This window comes from Mauremys mutica, chromosome 10 (assembly GCF_020497125.1).
Source record: "Mauremys mutica isolate MM-2020 ecotype Southern chromosome 10, ASM2049712v1, whole genome shotgun sequence".
Lineage (NCBI taxonomy): Eukaryota > Metazoa > Chordata > Testudines > Geoemydidae > Mauremys > Mauremys mutica.
Window position 1 is genome coordinate 21,334,430 of NC_059081.1, and position 22,277 is coordinate 21,356,706.

General features: G+C 40.2%; 1 protein-coding gene across 1 annotated transcript in view; it reads right to left on the reverse strand.

Moving 5' to 3' along the window:
• Window positions 1–22,277, reverse strand: part of LRP1B (LDL receptor related protein 1B) — a 1,288,869-nt gene that overhangs the window by 840,398 nt on the left and 426,194 nt on the right. Inside the window, exon 5 of the mRNA XM_045032831.1 lies at window positions 9,543–9,680. Coding sequence (XP_044888766.1) covers window positions 9,543–9,680 — 138 coding nt within the window. The remainder of the gene's footprint in view (window positions 1–9,542; window positions 9,681–22,277) is intronic.

A 22,277-nucleotide genomic window follows, 5' to 3' on the forward strand; every position in this document is an offset into this window, starting at 1 on the left:
CCAGTGGTCTCTTCTTTTGAAGTTCCCCTGAGTTTTGGAGAGCACTAAACCCTTGCCAGTCACTTTGAGCTTATACAGAACTTAATTGGTACTAAAACCTTAATTGGGGAAAAAGGATGCTGTATAACTAACTTATATCTGAACCCAGCTTAGTACTGTACTTCCCATAACCAGATATGGTCAGGGTTTAGAATTTGAGAGTTTGTGCTATATACTTTGTGCTATATTTCAGACAACTACATTTTAAAAAGGAACACTTTCAAGTACTTTGGTTTTCAGGAACAGATAAAAATAGAGATTAGTTGTATGAAATAACGCAACACAGATTTTTTTTTAACAATGCAAACCAAAGAAGAAGAAATGGCTGTTAATAGAAGGGTGATTGTTCCTGTGTCTAAGTTATTGCTAGTGATGACACATTTTGTGTGCTATGCCATTTTTCAGTTATAACAGTCTTGTTTTCTAAAGATATTAGACTGATGGACAGAATACAACACACCTTCCTTTGGGCTACATGTGCCTGCCTCACCTATAATTAACCCACACTTGCACACTTCTTGTTTGAACTGAACTCATCTTTACTGTTCAAATAAAGGGAATTCATGTGAGCAGTGTTCCAAAGAATTTTGAACTTCTAGAGAAAGTCAAAACTTAAAAGGTTTGGAGGTTCAGTTAAGAAAACTTTGGATACTTCTCTGAACTTTCTTCAAACCTTTTGGGACTATCTCCTTATGTCACCATTAACATCTCAAAGACAAGTGCCTGACCAACCTTCTGACAAGTTCCCACAGAGTAAAGCTACCTTTTTCCTCTCAAACTAATCCAGTACACACTCTCCTCAACTTCCATAGCTTTCCAGCTCTCAGCACCAGGATTATAGCTCTTACCCCCTACCTTTTAAGATTTGTTATGGGTTGTATGGCCCTAGATAATAACAAGGTTTAATTGTTGTGTACTCAGTTATATTTTCCACAGACTGCATTGTGTACCAAAATTCAGAGAAATGAAAGCAGAGATGTCTAAGTTATGCATATATACTACTTAGACTGCAAGTTCTGTGGAGCAGCAACCACATTTTTGTTATGGGTTTGTTCAATAACTAGACATAGGTGCTACGGTGATGTAAATAAATAAATAAATAAATAACCCTCTTGGGAGAACAGAATCCCATGTGTATCCCAAACTTCCATATCTAGTAAATCCAAAGGCAGAAATTCAAACTCCTGAACAACTGCGACTTGGTCTACACTATGGATCTCATGCCTTATATTTTTCTTCACAGCTTTCGTTCCAGTAACAGCAACAGCATCAATGTCCCCATTTTTCCTTTCTCCCATCTTGGCACCTTCTTCCATATTGTCCTATGCATAGGATAACCTCCTAATCCCACTGTGTTGTCCTAAACCTTCCCTCATCTCATCTCCATAAGACCCACTTCTCCCACTTTTGCCCAGAAATTTAACCAGTGAAAATTTTAAATTTGACCAACAAAAATATTTTCCCCCCATTCCAGTGGGCTATTTTATGTCTATAACAGGAAGCACTGTTTATATCCGTGTGTTGAAAAGCACTAAGCACATTATTGGTATTTATCAAAGGAATAAAACGACCAAGTGGTTGATCAACCTCAAAAGATATTTGTGTTTTCAGTCTGACTAGAACAAACACCTCAAAATCAGATGCAGGAGCAAGATGAAGCAGTGCAAGGGCTGCTCTAGTTGTAACAGCCCCCTACTGGGGATTAGTGGAGCACAATACACCCTGCCTAGACCCACCCCTAGCATGGACGGAGGTAGATTCTGGGAGGGGGTGGCTTACAGCCACCTCTGTCAAATTTATGCCACTAGGGGATTCCTCATTGGTAGAGGAATTCCCAGCTCATTGCATGGAAAATTTTTAAAAGTGTCCCAAAGGAGATGTAAGTGGGGCAGATCAGTCCTCTGGACATTAAAATGAATGTGAAGAACCTTGTTGAAGAAAGCAATTGTGTTTCTAAGATTAATTTTGAAATAGTTTATAATTTATAAAATAAACTATCAGTTGCTCTGAGCCTTGGCTTATGCACATACCCTCAATACTGAGTACTCTATGCTCTTAAGAAAGTTATCAATTAATAGATACAACGGGCACATGACAAATCCAGATTCTTACGACCATTGTACATTGTGATTTTCAGATAGTCCCAGTATATAAATGGAGATTACTTAGCTGTAACTGGACATTCTTTGAGATGAGTGGCCCCTATCTGTATCTGTGGGTGTGCATGCATGCCATGCACCTGAGATCACAAAATCATGCAAATAGTGTCAATTACTCCATGCCTTCACCCTGGATCTCCTCATATTCAGCACTGTGGGTATAAGGGGAGGTATGGACTGACAGCCTCTCCATTTCCTTCTCTCCCATAAATCCAGTCATGATCCAAAGCAGAAGGGAAGGAGAGCAGGTAGTGGAATATAGATAAATACCACACATCTCAAAGAACTTCCAATTACAGCTAGGTAACCTCCATTTCGTCTTTGAGTGCTGATCCCTGTGTGTATTCTACATGTCGGCAGCAATCAAGCAATTCTCAGATAGAGGGGTGCACACCGATGCAGGAGGTATAGATGTCTGTAACACTACATCAGCAGAAGAGGATTAGATCAAAACATGCTTTGTGAAAGTGTGGCTGTAACTCCAGGTTCATCATCATCATCATTACTCCCATAACCGCATTGGTCATTGGGGCACCATCATTGATGAGCAACCAACCAATTGTCTCTACACCGGACAACTGTGTGTCAAGTGCTTGAGTCTCCATGAAGTCCATTCCTGTCCACTCTTATGTTGCCAATCCATCTCTTCCTCTGTCTACCTCTTCTTCTCTTCCCCTGTACTGTCTCTTGGAAGATGATCTTAAATAGGCCAGATGAACTTGTTACATGGCCGTACCACTTCAGCTTTCACTGCTTCACAGTTGTCAGGAGGTCTTCATATGACCCAGCACATTGGGTGATGTGGTCGAAGTAGGAGATACCCAGGATTTTATGGAAGCATCTCCTCTCTACTACCTGTACTTTCCCTTCAAGTTCGGCCGTAAGGGTCCATGTCTCACATGCATACAGAAAAATGGAGATGACCAATGCATGCGCCTATTCTGTCCCTGGACCCACCAGGTTACCACCTTACAAATGACTAGCACAGCTACTTCTTCAAGAGTTGTTACTGAGGTCACCTGTGCTCTAGTGGAATGGGCCCTCTCCCTGCCAGGGACGGGAGATGTACCAACTAATAGCAAAGGGGAATACCATCAGAAATCTACTTAGAGAGTGTCTGAGCAGATATTGCCTATCTCTGTGCTTTCTCTGCTATAACAACAAATGGGCTAGATTATTTTCTAAATAGTTTCATTCTTTGCAGGTAAAACACCAATACTTGTCTAATGTTGAGAGGATGCAGTCTCCTCTCCTTGCTAGAGACATGAGGCTTCAGGGAGAATAGCAGTTAGTGATTTGATAGGTTTATGCGGAACTCAGAAATTACCTTCTGGATGAATTTCAGGTGAAGGTGAAGGGAAATCATTCTCTTTATGAAATGGAGTGTGTGGCCAGTCAGCCAGCATGGTCCCCAGCTCACACACCTTCTTGGCAGACGAAATGACAAGGTGAGACATTGAGCACATGACCAAAGGTTTGAAAGGAGGTTCAGTACATCTTGAAAGTACGAGAATGAGGTCCCCCAGCATTGGCTCCACTACTGGTGGGAAGGTCCTGTTACGAGCCTTTAAGGAAGCTGGCTTTAAACAGGTGAATAAAAATAGAATACTGGAGGGTGACATGCACTGACTGTTGCTAGTGGAACTGCAGCAAGCTAGTAGAAAGATCTTGAGAATGAGAAGGTGGTCTAAAATAGCAGGCATACCTGCTGACCTAGTGATACCTGGGTCTGCCTTGTCCAGGTAAAGAAATCAATTTGTTACATTTTCTCGTAGAATCTTTTCTGCTGTGATTAAGAATAGCTTGAACAGCCTCCAAACATGAATGCTCTAGGTCTGACACCCATCTGAATAGCAAGCCATGAAATGAAGAGTCTTGTTTGGGATGTCTGATCCTGCCATTCTTCTGAGTTGCTGGGAAGAGTTGAATGCTGATGGGATGATAGGCTGATATTAGTAGAAGGTCTGGAAACCAGAATTGGGCCAAGTGGGTATGATGAATATGACTTATGCTTTGTCATCACAAATCTTCTGCATGTTTCCACGGCTGCTTGTACTACTAGGGAGTTGGGGGTAAGGTAAGTGAATAAGAATTCTGCCCCTTTCACACGTACAAAGTATCATTTCTCAACACTTTAAGGGATACAGGTAAACGTTGCCAGTATATCCACAGCACTTTAGTTGGTTCTATAATGGCCTCATTTATTGGGCAAGCTACCTGATTGTGTGCCTTGCACAATATCCAAGAGCTTTTACTGAATATCTTCAACTTCTTCTAATGGAACTGAAGTTCTGCCACCACTCTCTGCAACAGTTCTTCATAAAACCCATGGTTGTTAGATGGGGATGGTGAAAGATGGGGCAATTGCCTTATCAGGTGACAAAGATGATACATCTATCAGTACCAGCATTACTGGTGGATCCAGCTCATCATCCTTTTCCTCTGTGTACACCTGCAGCGCCAGTTGCTGTTGCCTAAAAGGAGAGGGATGACATGATTCTATGGTAGCGCACATGGACCAGGGGTCTCATTCATAATGATCCCATAGACCCTTATAATGAAAGTATGAATGGTTGAAGGCTGGTTGGTGGGTGTGATGGCTGCATTAGGTACCAGCTATCTCTTGGAGTTTAACCTTGCTTGGGCAGAGGACAGGTCCAAGAAATTCTAAAAACCCTGGGTTAGGGAGGTGATAGTTTGTCGGATTTGGCCAACTAGAAGACCAGTGCCATTGTTGCTGGAAGGAGGCAAGCCTTGACTCACGGATAGACTAGAGGACTAACGCTGCCACCTCCTCCGTGAGAAGGTGTCCTCCTCTGTGATTTAGATGTCTTTCAGAAGATCTGGGCCTGAAAGTAGAGGAGATTGTGGGTCCAGGAGGACTAAGATCTCTCTGGTGTAGAATATGCCTCAGTACCATTAGAGAGGGAGAGTCCCATCGGGAGCTCTTGGTTGGTACTGGTGGATGTCGGTCCTGTGACATGCTAGAGGTAGCTTGTGTAGCTTGCTCCTGCCCCCTTTCCCTTCATGGCTGAGAAGCTTAGGCAGACCTAAGACCTGTGTGCCTGACTTGCAAGGAGTTGGGAGGGATCCCTTATCCTGGAAGCAGGCTCAGAGGGGGATCTGTTTGTATGTCTGAGAGTGCCCCTTAGGCTTCTCATGAGACACCTAAGATAATAATCTGTAGTTTTACTGATCTGGCCTCTACTCCAGAGTTCGTGATCGGAGGCACACTGCTCAAGCACTGTGGCTGCTGTAGAGAGGGGTCCCCCCCGGCTTGGATCTGATTGGGATCTCCCGGCTTTCTCCTTGAGGTGCTTCCTCATTAGGAGCTCTTGTCCCTCTCGGATCTGGGGTGGAAAGGAGCTATCTCCCCCGAGGCAGTAAAAACAGCACTGGTGCTTGTCACTGATTGAGAAGGAGCAAGGGTAGGAGATGCAGTTTTTAAATCCAGGACTTCTGGGAATAGGCCTACTCCCAAAAGGAGGGACGGAGAGGGTCCCCAGGGTGGGGAAAACTAAGCTATACTAACTATGTAAAATACTATAAAATACTAGTAAACTATATATGGTTATAGTTACAAAAATGAAGAGCATGTGAGGATAGCTCAACACAGACTCAGGACATGAGGTGGTAAGAAGGAACTGGAGAGGGAGTCAGACTGCACCTCCCCTTATGCCCTCTAGTCTCAGGTGCATGGTGCACAAGCATATCCACATGTGGAATGCGCATAGGGTACAGCTCATGAAGAATGAATTTTAGAAAATCAAATACACTCCTTAACTCCAAAGAACACTGAAAAATAATCATATATAATAAAACCATTTTTATTCTCTATTGCCATAAAAATCTGAATTTATGCAATATGCTCCCCAGGGGAAAAAGCATACGTGCCTGTAACAGCATTGCATCTACTACCATTTTATTCAAAATTCACATGAATTACCCATTTCACACTGCAGATATAATCATATTTTTCCTTGCCTCATGAAAGCACCCTGCCCTGTATATGTCCATCTGAGTTGTTAATATAATGAATTAACATAAGAATGCAAAATTTAGAGAAAGTATTTTGAATAGTTCTAGTTATTGAATGTTTGAATTCTATTAGTTCTTAGTGCATTATGAGAAGTTTTCAGTCTCCAAGAGATAAGACCTGTCTTTTGAAAGGGCACATCAGTTTAGAGAATGCCCTTCACCATGTATGTTCACATTCCCCATATATGAATGTACATCGACACATGCATATGCACGCACATGGTGATATGGCTATCCTAAGTAACATATCAGGCTAATGCAACCACTTCAATAGAACATGTGTAGTGTTTGAGATCATTATTTAAGGTTTTTCCATTACCTTTCTGATGAACTGAAAATGTTTTTAGATTAACAATTTCATTAATTAACACAAAATGCAGATAAGAGTCTCTTTTGCCAGTGCAGGGCCGCCCAGAGGATTCCGGGGGCCCGGGGTCTTCGGCGGGGGGGGGCCCCTTCCGATCCGGGACCCGCCGCCAAAGTGCCCCGAAGACCCGCGGCGGGAGCCCCCCGCCGCCGAATTACCGCCGAAGCGTGACCCGCCGCCGAAGCGCAGCCCGGTCTTCGGCGGTAATTCAGTGGCGGGTGGGGGGTCCCCGCCGCGGGCCTTCGGGGCACTTCGGCGGCGGATCCCGGAACAGAAGGGGCCCCCCGCCGCCGAAGACCGGGCTGCGCTTCGGCGGCGGCGGCGGGTCCCGCTTCCCCCCCCGGCCCCGGCCCCAGCCTCTTACCCGAGCACGTCTCCGGCGGGGCCAAGGCTCCGTCCCGCTCAGAGCCGCGTGGTGAGGGGGCGGGGCTGTGAGCTCCACGCCGAGTGGAGGCAGCTGCCTCGCCCCCTCCCCACGCCACTCTGAGCGGGGCGGGGCTCAGGCCCCGTTGGAGCTCCCAGCCCCGCCCCCTCACCACGCGGCTCGGATCGGGGTGGGGCTCAGGGGCCCCGGCGGAGGCTCGGCGCTTGATGCGCTGAGGCTCCAGGAGAGGGGCGGAGGCAGGAGCCTTCGCTCTTCTCTTGGGGGCCCTTGCGGAGCCCGGGGCCTGGGGCAAATTGCCCCCTTTGCTCCCCCCTCTGGGCGGCCCTGTGCCAGTGCCATGAAGAAATAATATTTTCTGCTAGGTTTCCTAAAACAAAAATTATTTTGTTCAGATACTGGTTACTCTTTAAAATATTAGTACTCTAATTAATTACAGCTACAGTATGCAGTATTTCAAAAACAATAGTTGATATAGGCAGAAGGTTAACAACATGACTGATTCATGATTACTCTTTGGTGTCCTCCTTAATATGTATACTATTATAATCTAGGCATGTTAACTCCATGTTATTTATCCAGTAATTATTTCAGGTAGTGAACTTTATGGAGAATGATTTACTGGTAGTTACTGGTATCAAATCATGTAATAAGTTTCTACTATAAGGGTAATTTAATGACATTGTGATTACAGTGTCCTTGTTATAAAGTGTAACCCTATTTTTTTTTTTTAAATTATTTGGTTGACAGATTTTTTTTCTTTTTACTTTTTGGATTCATTTCTTCAGTCTCTAACTTTATTAGAGGAAACAAGTGCCCTTTAATTTAGGGACATATTTTCACATCAGTTATATATGTGCAAAATGGGTAATTGCCACTCAGATCAATATTTATGTGCATAGTTATCTATTTCCCAGCAGTATTAATGGAGGACTACTCTAAATAGGGATTTTGTATTTGGAAGTTTGGCTAACAATTCTTACTCAATTTTTAGTACATAACCACTTCACCATACAGTATTAAATTTTGTGTATTCAAGTTAGGGCTAAAATCAACTGTCAATACTCAGCACATTTTCCTAAACTTTACTGTACTCTATGAGAGTGAGATATTAAAGTCAGGTCATATTTATAAAATGTACGGCACAAGAAATTTACCACTGGGAAAATACCACATACATTAGAATATTTAGTGATCACATAAGAAGGTAGAGGCCACATCAGCCTTAAAAAGGTAATTTTAACAGAAAATTTAAAAAAACCTGTCCCCAAAGCAGTTATTCCTATTATTCCAAAGCGCAGGTTAGCCCTGCAAAATGACAATTGGAGAAAACAAAGAACCTGTTTAATTTATGCTTTAAGTAAGGCCTTAAATTTTAATCCACTTCGTCTCCTGGTTCCACCATACTATTAATCTCCTTATGTTTAAGGTTTTAAATTCCTAATGAACAAAAACCATTGTCCACTATTTGAATTAGCTTTTTTTAATCCTCTGTCCAGAGTAGTTTAAATATGTAAATACATCTATTGAGGATTATTTTTTAATTGTGAATAACTGATAAACGCTCTTTTCTATGTAGTACTTATTTGTAACTTAGCACACGTCAATGTGCCCCAGAGATGCTTTTGCTGATTTCATTTATCCATTACTCTGTTCAGGACCAATCCTAAAGTCGATACACAGGCAAAACACCTATCAAACTCAGAGTGAGTTTTTCCGAATAAGGACTAAAGAAGCAGACACTTTATGTTTGACACTTGATCCCTTTCACTGTGAAAATATAGTTAATAGAGGATCTATCCTATGCACCATATCCTCAGCTACTGTAAAACTGCATAGTTCAGTTTACGACAATTCAGCTATATTCATTTAGATCAGATGATGATCCATGATGTTTACTTTTGTTTGAGCAAGGTTTTTTGCGTTGGGTGAGGTGGGGTGTTTAGATTTCATGAGTATTATTTATGAATTCCTTACAGATAGAAGTAAGACAAACTCACCCTTTGAATTTGAATATAATTATTTGAATATAAAAGTGAGATGAAATCAAATAGTGTTAACCTTTATGAAAACAAAATCTGAAAGGAAAATGATTTTGATTGGAAAAACCTAATGTCATAACACACTAAAAGTGTCAAATTCTTTACATATTCTTTCCAATTGTTTCCAATTGTTTTTGACTTTTTTAAACAACAGAGTTTTAGGGGAAAAAGGGATTAGTGGCAAAAAAGTGTTACCTATTTTCTATACTCCAAAGAAGAGGTTTGTACATACTTCTTTTGGTGCAAACAACTCTTTCATACAAACTTTGTAATTTTTAAAGAAAAATGCTAGAAAGCCTGTAGGTATTTTTTACCCACGGTTCTTTCAAAATAAAGATTTTTTTTTAAAAGCTGGCTTTGAAATGTATACTAAATGTAATAACGTACATACTTATTTTAAAAGCATATGGTTAAAAGAAGAAGTTTACTGAATCACTTTGAACTCACACTTAAAAAGGCAACCTTTTGAAAGACGTGAAGTTGGTGGAAATTTTTTCCCCAACATATTCACTTACCCCGACAATGTACTCCTTCATCATACCCGTCTGAACAGTCATATACACCATTGCAGAGTTGGGACAAGTGAATACATCTGTTTGTACCGATGCAAGTAATATGATTCAGGGGACACTTGAATTCTATTTCCTCAGGACCTAAAAAAAGAATAGGCATAGAAGAATTCATATACATTTTGTTTATATTCAAAAAATGAAGAGAGAAAGAATGCACTGTATATTGTCATGTATTTGCATAATATTTCCACTTTAAGGCTAGGTACAGGCATTTTATGTACTTGTCTACTCTGCAGCTTTTCAGTGCATTACCGGTAGAATTATATTCTCTCAAATAAGGATTAGCATAATTAAAGAAAATCAACTGCTCAAGAAGGATTACTTTATTAAATGATGATAATACAACTTATGGTTTTATGGGAGGTTTGCCATACCCTAAAGATTAAAGATGCTGAAATTCATATTTGACAACATGCAGGATGGGGAAGTGATTATTTTTAAATAAAGCTTTTAATTTTTATTTTCAATATTACATGAGTCTGCCAATGCCAAACAAATCACTAACACAACCCTGGGCCAGGATGTCAGCAACCATATTGAGAAGGAAAAAAGAACAACTCAGACAGTCAAAATACAAGAAGAAATTCAACTGTTTACATTTCAGAATGTATTTCTCTTTCCATTGGGTAATAATCATTCTTCATTCTGCCATCAAAATGGTTAGACAGGTATGGATGTATGATTACCGTAATTATATTCCCGGTAACACCTAGGGGCCCCAGCTTTGGTCAGGTCTCCACAGTGCTTGGCACTGTAAAGACACTTAGTAAGATACAGTCTGTGCTCCAGAAAGCTTACATGATACTTTAAGATAAAATGCATTGAGAGTTTAACAAAGAAAAGAAGGATGCACAAGAGGTTGGGGACGAAGGAAGCTGTCAGGAGGCAGCTTGTAGCACCCTGATGCTCTGGCTGGGGCACAGGTGTGTTGAGTTTAGCCTAGTGACAGGGCTACTCCAAACTCCATCAGCTGACAGCCGTCCTCAAGGAACTATAAACTAGAATGCAGTGCGCTCAGATACAATCACTCATCATCCATTCCCAGCACCCTACTCTAGTGCCACATTTGGGGACCGGCAGAGGGATTAGGTATGCCAGCTCTGCTCCAGGCCAGCTGAAAGATCCCCTCTACTCAGCTTGCCAAATGTAGATGCTTTCTATCCCATTGGAGCCACCTGAACAATGCAAAGGAAGCAGGAGAATATGTGGCCCTATATGTGCTTTTTTTAAACAAATAAACGTCAGTTATTGCTACGGACCACCAGATCAAAATTATATTTTGAAAAATTTGTCTTCATGTAGAATGATTTTGATTTTGCAGTCTTCCTTGTAGCAATGCAGATATTCTAGCAAGTATCACTATTGCTATGAGCTGGCCATTATTTACAATATGTTACAATAAACATCAATTTACTAGTTAAAACCTGGCAGTCATGGTCACAATTTAGGTGATATTTCTGCCTTCCCACCAAAAAACATTAAATTCTGTCTGTATTAAAGTTGCAAATATATATATATTTGCAACTTTAATACAAACTGTCTACTCTGCAGCTTTTCAGTGCATTACCGGTAGAATTATATTCTCTCAAATAAGGATTAGACTAATTAAAGAAAATCAACTGCTCAAGAAGGATTACTTTATTAAATGATGATAATACAACTTATATTGTATATAGGGCTACTCCAAATGATGATAATACAACTATATCATATATATACGATACAGAAGAATGTGCTATGTTTCAGACTATTTTTGTACATTTAAAGCGTTAAAAATGATTGATTACAATCCAACGTTATTTTTCGAGGAGCCTTTCATGCAAACTGCATTCTAGTTCTATGGAAGTATAAAGGGCCTGAATGCCCACTGAAATCAATAGAAAGACCTACTATGGATACGAAGGATGAGGTTCATGCAGCAAATATACAGATATTAGGAACTGTAGAGGATTACTATGTAGTCCTCAGAGACAGAGGCAGTGCTCTGACCTTCTGTCCTTGGGGCACTGAACAGCCCTCAGATAGAAGAGAGAAGCAGGCTGGTGGCAGGGAGGTTCTGTTCTCCCTCCTATGCACCAGCGACAGTTCCAGGGCAGAGTAAGATTCATCCCATAAAGGTGTGTAGTACTGGCATGTAGCCTAGTGCTGGGTGCCTGCGAGCTCTGAAAACTCCTGGCGCACTACTGGGATTAGTGGGGTTCTGCTTTGCCAGTTAGTATGGCACAGTCAACCCCTCTGGTAGCAGTTCTGAAATTCCAGATTAACAGACAGTCAATGTTTTCATTGTGCAAAAGCTTCTTAAAACTGTACACATAGGCCACCAGCAGCACTGGTGTTAAGTCCAAAGCTGACTACAAAGCGTTACAAAGAGATCTCACAAAACTGTGTGATTAGGCAACCAAATGGCAGATGAAATTCAGTGTTGATGAATGCAAAGTAATGCACACTGGAAAACAATACCACCCATACATACAAAATGATGGAGTCTAAATTAGCTGTTATCGATCAAGAAAAATCTTGAAATCATCGTGGACAGTTCTCTGAAAACATCTGCTCAATGTGCAAAAAAGCTAATAGAATGTTAGGAACCATTAGGAAAGGGGTAGATAAAAATATCATAATGCCAATATAAAAATCCATGGCATGCCCGCACCTTGAATACTGCGTGCAGTTCTGGTTGTCCCATCTCAAAAAAAATAAAATATTAGAACTGGAAAAGATACAGAGAAGGGCAACAAAAATGATTACGGGAATGGAACAGCTTCCGTATGAGATTAAAAAGACTGGCACTATTCAGCCTGGAAAAAGATAGTTTAGAGGGGATTTGATAGAGGTCTACAAAATCATAAATAGTGTGGAGAAAGTGGATAAGGAAGTGTTATTTATCCCTTCACATAATAGAAGAACCAGGGGTCACCCAAAGAAAATGATATTCAGCAGATCTAAAATAAACAAAAGGATGTACTTCTTCACACAACGCACAGTCAACCTGTGGAACTTATTGACAGAGATGTTGTGAAGGCCAAAACTATAAATGGATTAAAAAAAGAACTAGATAAGCCAAGCTGGTCAGGGATGCAGTCCCATGTTCTGGGTGTCCCTAAGCTTCTGACTGCCAGAAACTGGGACTGGATGATGGGGTGGATCACTCAATAATTACCCTATGTTCATTCCCTTTGAAGCATCTGGCATTGGCCACTGTCAGAAAACAGGATATTGGGCTAGATGGACCATTGGGTCAGACCCATGTTGGCCATTCATATGCTTAGCTATTGCGTTCAAATCTTTTAAGCCTCCAATTTTCCCCAGGAGACTCTGACGGGTGTGCTTTCTCCTCAGTTCCTGATTGAAAGTCAGACTTAAATAGGAAGTGGGGGTTGGATCCTCTACCCTTGTATCAGCAGTCTCAACTAGGTTGCTTAGGTCTGTGGCTGTACTAGATGAGTGTGGGTAGAATGTGTCAACCCCATACAGACCACAGAAACGGAGGGCATTGGGGGCTGAGTGCCTTGCACTCCGCTGAACACAGCAAAGAGGGGGCTTTCAAAGGTGGACAGAAGAGGGGAGAGCAGGATATGGTGGGGCCTGGAGGTGCCCGCTCTCAGGGAGTCAGGTAGTTGGGTCTGTAACATTAATGGAGTTATGTGGCATTTTCCTGACTTCACCTGAGACTGTTTGGGTGCCTCAGTTCCCTCCCGTCTTAGTGGCTGCTGACAATTCATGATAATGAAACTTCATCAGGTTGTTAGTGAATAAATATTTTTAAAATCACAAACCCAAACATTTAATTTGTGCTGAACTTGTATTTGTGCTTCAGTTGCACAAGGGCTTAAAACGTACCTTAAACATCTAGAAAATGTATTTATTTTATTGATTTTTATAGCCTGCCTATCACTGTATCAGAGCAACTAACATTGTGAGGGGGAAGCAGGAGTAGAGAAAACAGCTCTTCGTGATAAAATAAAAATGAAGAATATGCACAAATAGTAAGTAATTCATATTCATGGAGTCTACAAATTGTGGTATTTCGCCATTTGCATGTAAGCTCCAGATTTCTGGATCTTCACCTGTAAAAGGTATAGCTGATAGTTATCAGCTGTAGAGGAGGAAAAATAAAATAATTAAAAGATGGAACAAAAATAAATTAAATTTGTAATAGCTTGATTTAAATGTTAACGGAAAGATTGAATGTGTTAATTACCATTTATGCTATCACTGGGGAAATCCTAAGGTCCTATCACTCAGTTTGACTGGCACGTTCCCATTGTTCTAAAGACCTCAGGATTTGGCTCTATATTATCAGTTACTAAAGTACAAAGACTGACTCAGAATACAAATATACTGCAATTTAAAATATATTAGCTGAGTTGAAATCAGTTAGAGGATCAGTCACCCACTTGCTAAATCAGATTTCATTGTGATGGGGGAATATTTGAAAGGAAGATGAATCTGCTTCAAGAAATATATATTAATAAAGAAGCTGTATTTCCAAGAAAAAATAGTATAGTGTTTGTGAAAAGAAATAAGTAATAGATTAGAAGAACTGTTTAACATACAAATGTGCTTATTCTGACATTGATTGGTCTGGCTATATGTAGGTAATATTCGTGCACCAGCATGTTTTCATTGTAAAACCAGGTAATTTTTGTAAACTTAATTTATATCAGAAACTGAGGTTGAGACCCAAATTGGAGAGACTTTAAGCAACTATGAAACCTGGGTCTGTAAAATAAACCTCAGAACTAACACATGCCTCCATTACAGTCAAGGCCTGCTCCTCGGTGCTCTACATTCCTGCTGAGCAGTTAGATGTTGCTGTATATAGAACAGCTTCAGGGTCACTCTTTACACTCACAGAATCCTAGCTGCTTGCTTTAGTGCAGTGGAGACACAGATTTAGTAAGGGCAGTCCTGACTCAATTTGTTCACTTGCTCCTTCTCCCTTCCCTTCACATTCGTGGCAGATTTTGCCATGGCACTTTTGGGGAAGGGAATCTGAAAACCCTGTTTTCTCTCAAGATGATCTCAAAGCAAAGTGGTACAGACAGCTCTAGGATAGGGGAGGTGGGAGCTGAAAAGGAAAGAGATCACAATAGGAGACGGCAATGAAACAGAAAAGAGACATCAAGGTACAGCTACAAACACCGCCAAAGGACGATGGGCTCAAAAAGAAAAAGAAAATGCCAGTCCTTCAGGGTAGATAATAGATAACTTCTATCTTAAAGGTCCCAGACATCCAGTATGGGGGAAAAGTAACCCAAAAAAATCCTAGGAAGAGATACAAAACAAAACCACAGGGAAACTGGTTCCCTTTAGGTAGAGATTGTGTCTGAAGCAAAATGTTTCACCATTCTGACTCAAAAATTTCATAATGTTTTGTTTCACAATAAAAATATTTTAAATTTTTGTTCTGATTTGGGACAAAATGTTAAAATAAAAGAATATCAGAAGGAAAATACTTCTAATTTTTGCTCAGCTCTATTGGCAACCAGCCCAGTTAAGTGTCACCATTAATTGGATTGATAGTCTACATAAACTAAGAACAATAATCTTAGTCCTGAAATGGTCAAATCATTTGCCAGAATGTTGAATTTGAAAGTGTATATTGAGAGACAGAAAAGTAATGGGAAAAAAATAAAAGCCTGAACACAGAAAATAACATTCAACATGCAGGACTCATTCATTGTTTTAAAAATATTTTATTAACAATGAAATAGAAATTTAAATTGTATTAATAATAGCATTGTATAGAGAGGTAGATTGCCCATGGAAGCTTATGATTTTAGGGGAAAGTCATGTGAATTTCATTATTGTAATCTACCTCGGGTAGTCCTTTGTCTATATCATAAAATCACTTTACAATTCAGTATAATAGATTAATGCTTAATAAAAAACTGAATATAGGTCATCACTGAGAGATCATATCTTCAAAATCCCTAGAATAATAAAAGTCAGAAATGTGTATTAGATCATCCAGTCTATCTCCCTGCCAGTGGAGGACTGTTGCCTACAATATCTAGTTCTAAAAGTCCCAAGCATTGGGCATTCTATCACTTCCTTGGAAGGCTATTCCACGGCTTAATGCATCTTACTCACAGGAAATACTTCCTTGTATTCTTTCTAAATTTTCCCTTTCCTAATTTTAATTGACAGAGACAGACTCAGGTAAGAAGTGTGATGCTTCTTTGGACTCAGGGCTGAGAGTCCCCTTGTTACCACCAGCCTCCAGAGTGAGGGAGTCCTGCCTATACTAGCTGAATGTTAGCTCCCTAATGCAACCAGCCCATCATCCATTCAAGTATTCTCTTCTGGGCTACCCCAGCCTGTCTTAAGCCTCCAGGTTGTCAACATATGCACCCCAACCCCTGAGACCCTTCAAAGTGTCCTAATGTGGTATCCAGCCCCTGAACACTAGATACACACAGAAATCCCAGATCCTCTGCTCCCAAAGGACAATGTTTCATAGTTAGATCAGCACTCCTGTATTATGCATAGCACTTGAGTTCAATTATATAACAAAAGGAAATTTATTCAAGAAAAAAATAGAAACTCAAATAAAAACCAGTGTGAGAGATGGGAACAAATGGTTTCATATAAGACAACATCATATCATGCTTTCTAGAGACTAAACTTAACTAACGAGGTATTCACCTATCTCCTATTAGACAGCTTACCCCAAGTTCTTTCCCCAAGGTTTTCAACCAGTTTGGTTTAGATCTTTTCTCATAAGATCAAGCCTGCTGGCAGCTCATATTCACAGACTGAAGGAATGCCAGGGTGTTTTTCTGCACTCCGAAATATATCAGAACAGAATTTTGTTGTTCACCTCAAAATAGGGTTCCTTCCCTTCTGCCCATTTACCCCTTCGTGTTAATTTTCATCTGAAGTCTCTGCCAGCTCTTAATTAGAATTTCACTTAAAATGTATGTCTGACATACAATACATAATGGTCCACCGTAGAGATAAGTGTCTCCCACTGTCTGTAGAAGATTTTCACAAGATATGCTAACTTTGGGTGACCTGCTTTTCAACTACAGACCAACAGAACATGTTTAGTACATATACATAACTGCTCACATATTTTCCATACATACATCTCTCAATGGCTATGATGAATGGTGAGCCACAGGCTTTCATTAGAGACCTTACATGACATCCTTTTGGTAAAACCAGAGGATCCTTGCACCCCTATATGGTCCAATTCCCTTTGTCAGTTGGCATCTAGAGTTTCTTGGATCACAGGAAGTATGTTCCCTGCCCTACAAATAATGTCTTGTATATTTAACAGAGCCAGTGCATCTAGTAATTAAAACAGAAGACTGAGTGTCTTTTGGATTCCATTCCTGGTTTTGCTGCTAACTTTTGGTTTGGAGGTAAACTGGAAGGCAGTGCAGATTTTACATAACAGATGTTAAAACATTCTGTATTAGCTGCAGCTTCCAAGTAGACTTCCAGGATAGGTCAATGTAGAGCACTTTGTAACTGTGTAATCTGGAAATGAAAAAGTCACAGATCACACTGGTGAGGTCCACATCAAGGAGAAAACTTGCTAACTTCTAACAAGATGTAGATGGGGGGGGGGAAGAACTTCTCTCTGTGATGTTATATTTTAGTCCAGAAGCACTTGAGCATCCATAACACTTCCAGATTCTGAAACTCTTTGGCAAAGGGCAGGTGAAATCCTTTTACAATGGGGCAAACCAGCTTTGTTAGATATCATCTGGCCTATCTCTCTCTCTCTCATTCAGTCCTTCTCATTGGGCTAAACAATAGGCAGAAAAGAAACTGAACTATCCAGGTCAGATGAAAGAACTTCCCATTAATGGTAGTTCAATTCAAATCATCTCCCTCTCTCCCCAACCGTACACATTTAACATGAACAATGACAGAAGAGAATCTGGCTGAATCACACATAAGAGAATTCTCAGAGCAATTGCCCAGCTCTGCCCTCAAGGATCTCTTCAGTGGGAAAGAGTGGAATCAATGAAATGCAGTCCTTGCCACCCATACAAGCACACAGAGTCAAGGTATCAAACAGAATTAGCACACGTCACCATCCCGCTTCTGAAATCCCCTAAATCTGAAATTCTAGGCAAACCACAGCTACACCTGCAACACTCCCAATTCATGCTGCATTGAGTACCCCATTTAGAGCATGCTAAACCAAGATAGGACTGGTTGCATCATCCAGCTAGCTCTTGATTATACAAGCAAATTCAGGGTCCTCATCCACAGCTAAATCATGGATAATGATTATCTTATTAAATTACATACTTTGCCTCTTTCAAGGGGTCAAGACCCACCCTAGGATACTATGACTTATCTCACTGGGGTGTTACAAGGATTGGTTTAAAGATAGTTGTAAAGCTTTTAGAGATCATCAGACAAAAAGTGCTATGCAATAGTAGTGCAAAGTATATTAATTTCCAGATCTCTAAAATTTACTGAAATTATAGCAAATAAACACCATGCGATTCCTTATATTTAGAAATAAACCAACAAAGCTGCTGATTTTCACTAAATGTACATTTTTCTGTTTCTGTTTATATGTTTTTGCTGTGAATTGCCCATGTCAGTAACAGATCAACAGGTTGCTCCTGTAAATAAGAGACTGGCCAGAGATGTGCAGTACAAACTTCCTCATTGCTGCATTCAGTTTTCTTGAAATCTGACAATACAACACTTCAGCAGTTCTCATTCTGGGGCAGTTCTGAGCAGAGAAAGACAGTTATTCCAAATTGTGGGATGGCTTTGAGATTTACATTTTTGATATAAATTTGTGATGTATAGATCCATCCCTCTCTCTCCTATTTGTTTCTGCACTGCTGGGGAGCTATTCTGCCCAGCTGTGGAGCCGAACCAGAGCTTGTGATCCAAACCAGAGCTCAATCGGAGCCATTTCAGTGATTATAATGGACTTTGGATACTGCCCTGATTGCCAAGAGGGAGAGGCTTTTATGCACTCCCCCGCCCCACCATCGTCATCCAGCAGAGTAGTGGACTGAATCTGGGACATAGAAATGCTTGGTTTGGTACAAATAGTATAATAATGTTGGCAAAAATTTCTCACCTTTTTGCTGTTACAAAAATACTCCTCTTAAGCAGTTTTCATATAGCAGCCACCTATGATCTCTCTAAAATATTAACTGATGAAGTTTATTAATGACTGTAATTAAGGTAGAAGAGCATAGTGTTTAAGATAGAAAGAGTAATCCATACAATTACATTAGGTTCTCGCTGTATAAATATGGGCTTAAACAAAAATACTCCACGATGGAAGAATACAGTGAAACACAGCCTGCTTCTCATTCACACTAAACCTCTTTATACAGCTTGCCAATGTAAAGGGACCTTACTCTGAGTGCAAATCTAATTTACTAGAATGGAGTAAAGAAGCCTTAGGCATTCACAAGACAGGGCAAGCAGTGGCATGGGCCCCTTCCACCCCCCCCGCCCCCAATAATCAGTAAGAGCAGAGAGCTCCTCTGGTCCCAAGGCCTCGGCAGGGGCATGTTCCATGACCCTTCAAAAGTGGTCAAATTTAAATTCCTGCACACACCTTTGCGCCTTAGTATAAATGAGAATTGGGCCTATAGATCGAAGGTTCAGGTTTTGTAAAAGTGTTAAACCATATTGATTAAATTCAAGCTTAGATAACACTTACATACATTTTTAAGATTCTAAAGTTTTTAGAGCATAAAAATCTAATATTGATTTACCTTCCTAGCCCTCGTCCTCAAAAAGCCATGTTGTCCTAGTTACAACATCCAGGTCAAAATGACAGAAAATGTGGAATATGCTTCTGAAAATTATCCATAATAGTGTCTCTTTTCATCATGTTTTTTAAGGACTGATATTTTGTTAACCTCCAACCCAGTTCTGGTTCACTCATTAAACAGCAAAAGTTTACCGGTTTATAATGAAAACAAGTCAAAAGTGGAACCACAATTTACATAAATATTCAGCTGCATAAAGAAAAACAGAGCTATAAACACTTACCTTAGGGCACATAGGGCCCTAAAAAGAGAAAAAGACAGAGCAAAGTATTATGTCACCATGGGCAAGAAGAAAGTTGTGATCTTTGACCTCATAACGGCACAACCACCCGGACCCCAAAAAGAAATTTCATTGGATGGGGGCGGGGGGAATGGTAGCACTGAAAACCTAAGTGAACTGAGGAATGAATATAGTTACAATATGAACTGTTTGTCATTGCCATGAAAGATGAGAGGTGGGAGACCTACCATGACAAGCAACAGAATGAAGAAAGCAAGACTGAAACAAAGAAATCCACACAGAAGGTATAGAATAGAGCTTGAGAAGTCTTAAAGACAGTGAAGAATAGTGGGCTACATCCTCAGCAGATATAAATTACTATAGCTATATTCAAATCAGTGACGCTATGAGATTTATGCCATTTGAGGATCTCAGCCATGATGTGACCCTCTCTTTTCAAACAACAAAGGGAACAAATTCTGCCCTCTGATATGCATGGGTCACATCTTTTCAAGTGCTTTATTTGTTTCATAGCATTTTATATAGAAAAGGGGACATTTCTACCTTAGAATTTCCCAATTCCATTAAAGGATTTGCCACTGATCCTGGCTTGTGTTTAGAGTGCTAAACTATAATTAAGTCCTTCCAAACTTTAAAGTAAATGACCCATTCAGATTAACTAGCGAAAGGTGGTTTACAACATTGTGTTGGCACTCTACTCTTAATGACTTTATAAGAGTATCTGCAAAGGTAGCCGAGCATGGTAGTGGCAACTGAGCTCCAGTGAATATATTCCTCTACAATGTTTTAGCATTGTTAGTATTACATATGTGAGAGCGACTTCATAATAAGGTTTAATAGTGTGCAAAACATATCCCATGAATATATTGTACACATTAATATACTGTAGTTGCTTGCTATTTCCTGTGGCCTTTTTGTGCTCTCACCATTGCCTGATAGAAGGAACTTAAGGGCTCAGGGACTTGGGGAAACCCAGCAATAAACCATTGTTGAAATTCTTGAGGTGTGAAGAATCTTTCAAAGCCTTTAATACAGAGTGCTATTGATACTCTCCAATAAACACATACATTTTTCTCTTTGGCTCTTTGTTTTCTCTCTTATCACTGCTTTCTGTAGGTCAGGTTCAGATTACTGTCTCAATGCTCCCTGATGTAAGTGAGGAAATAATGAACAGACTTGTAGCTTGTTGGTAGCCTTGGTTTATACTTTTCAGTTCACGTTAGTTGTAAAAATCCTTTCACATTGTGAATAAAATTTTCCACAGTAATAGGTACTGGTGACGTTGGAATTGCTTGAGTGGTTCACTTTAATGGCGCTAACTGCACTGATGGGTTTTATCTTTGGGGAAAACTTTTATCCCATAGAGCTCATCTCATATTTTAATGTATCTAGTAGCCAAAAGAGAGGTGGAGGAACCAGAAAGATTGCACAGAGTCAGACAAATAAAAGGCAAACAAAGGCATAGAGGAAATCTTTCTACAGATTGTAGGTGTTTTTTCCATATTGCAGCATGATAGTGTAGTCTCATCATCCAAGACCCACCAAGTTCTGAGTGTGTTTGTGTGGACTTAGATTGACAGATGTTTTGAGGTTACAGGACTGATTTTGTCCCCAGGAATTAATGTTCAGTTTGAGACTCCAGTTGGAAGAAGCTTGTGGCTATTGTTGACAGGAAGGGGGAAACATTGTGAAGATATAGTTGCCGGTTATAATTTTTGAGGACTCCCTAACACTCTGCCAAGCTACTTAAGATAATGCCTCTCTAAGACCTTCCTATCCCATGACAATTAAGTTTCACTGGAACTATGAAAATGTTCCCATCTGGAATCAGACCCCACTGCCTACAGAGCAAAGAATAAAACTCACTTCTTGATCTTAATATTCCAACCACTGCCAATAGAAATAAAAGGGAAAGAATATTGAAGAACATGCAGAGGGAACAGAATGAGAATGAAAGAGGGTAAATAATAAGTAGTAGAAGAGAGGAGAAGGAGAAAGAAGGTATACAGGAAAGGAAAAAGAACTTAAAGATGGCCTAGAGAAGAAGGGAGGAAATCAGACTAGGTTATCATGAGGTCATTTGGAGTAATTGGATAGTCTGTCAAAGGTGTTTAGATGCTATTCTACAATGATGAGATTGGCATAAGGAATCAATAAATAGATATATAAAAGCAGTTGTAGGGTAGGGCACATCATCATATGTAAAGAAAAACCTGACATGAACCTAAGTATAAAAGTAATAAACTTTTAGTGAGATTTTAAAAGGTAGGTTCATTTTTACTTCATTATCTTACTTTGTTGCTGTTGCATTTCCTGCCTTTCCACCTGGACTGGAAATGTCACAATAGCACCAGAAGGATTGTACTTGGGGTATTTCCAGTGCAACCAGGAGCAAAAAGTATCTTACAAGTACCTCCTTTTCAAAAGGTTTCCTGCTCAGTATTATTATTATTCCCCTTAACCCACCATCTGGAGTTGGGTAATTGTGCAAGCATCTGCCATGCTAATCTGTCTGAGGTGGCACTGAGTTCCACCTGCTTACTATGTTCTTTGATACAATCCATGTATCATGTCCTCGGCTTTCTTTGATGTCTGTTTCCTACCGCTCTCTCCTGCCATACTATCTTTACCAAGGTTCAAAAAAGAACTAGATACATTCAG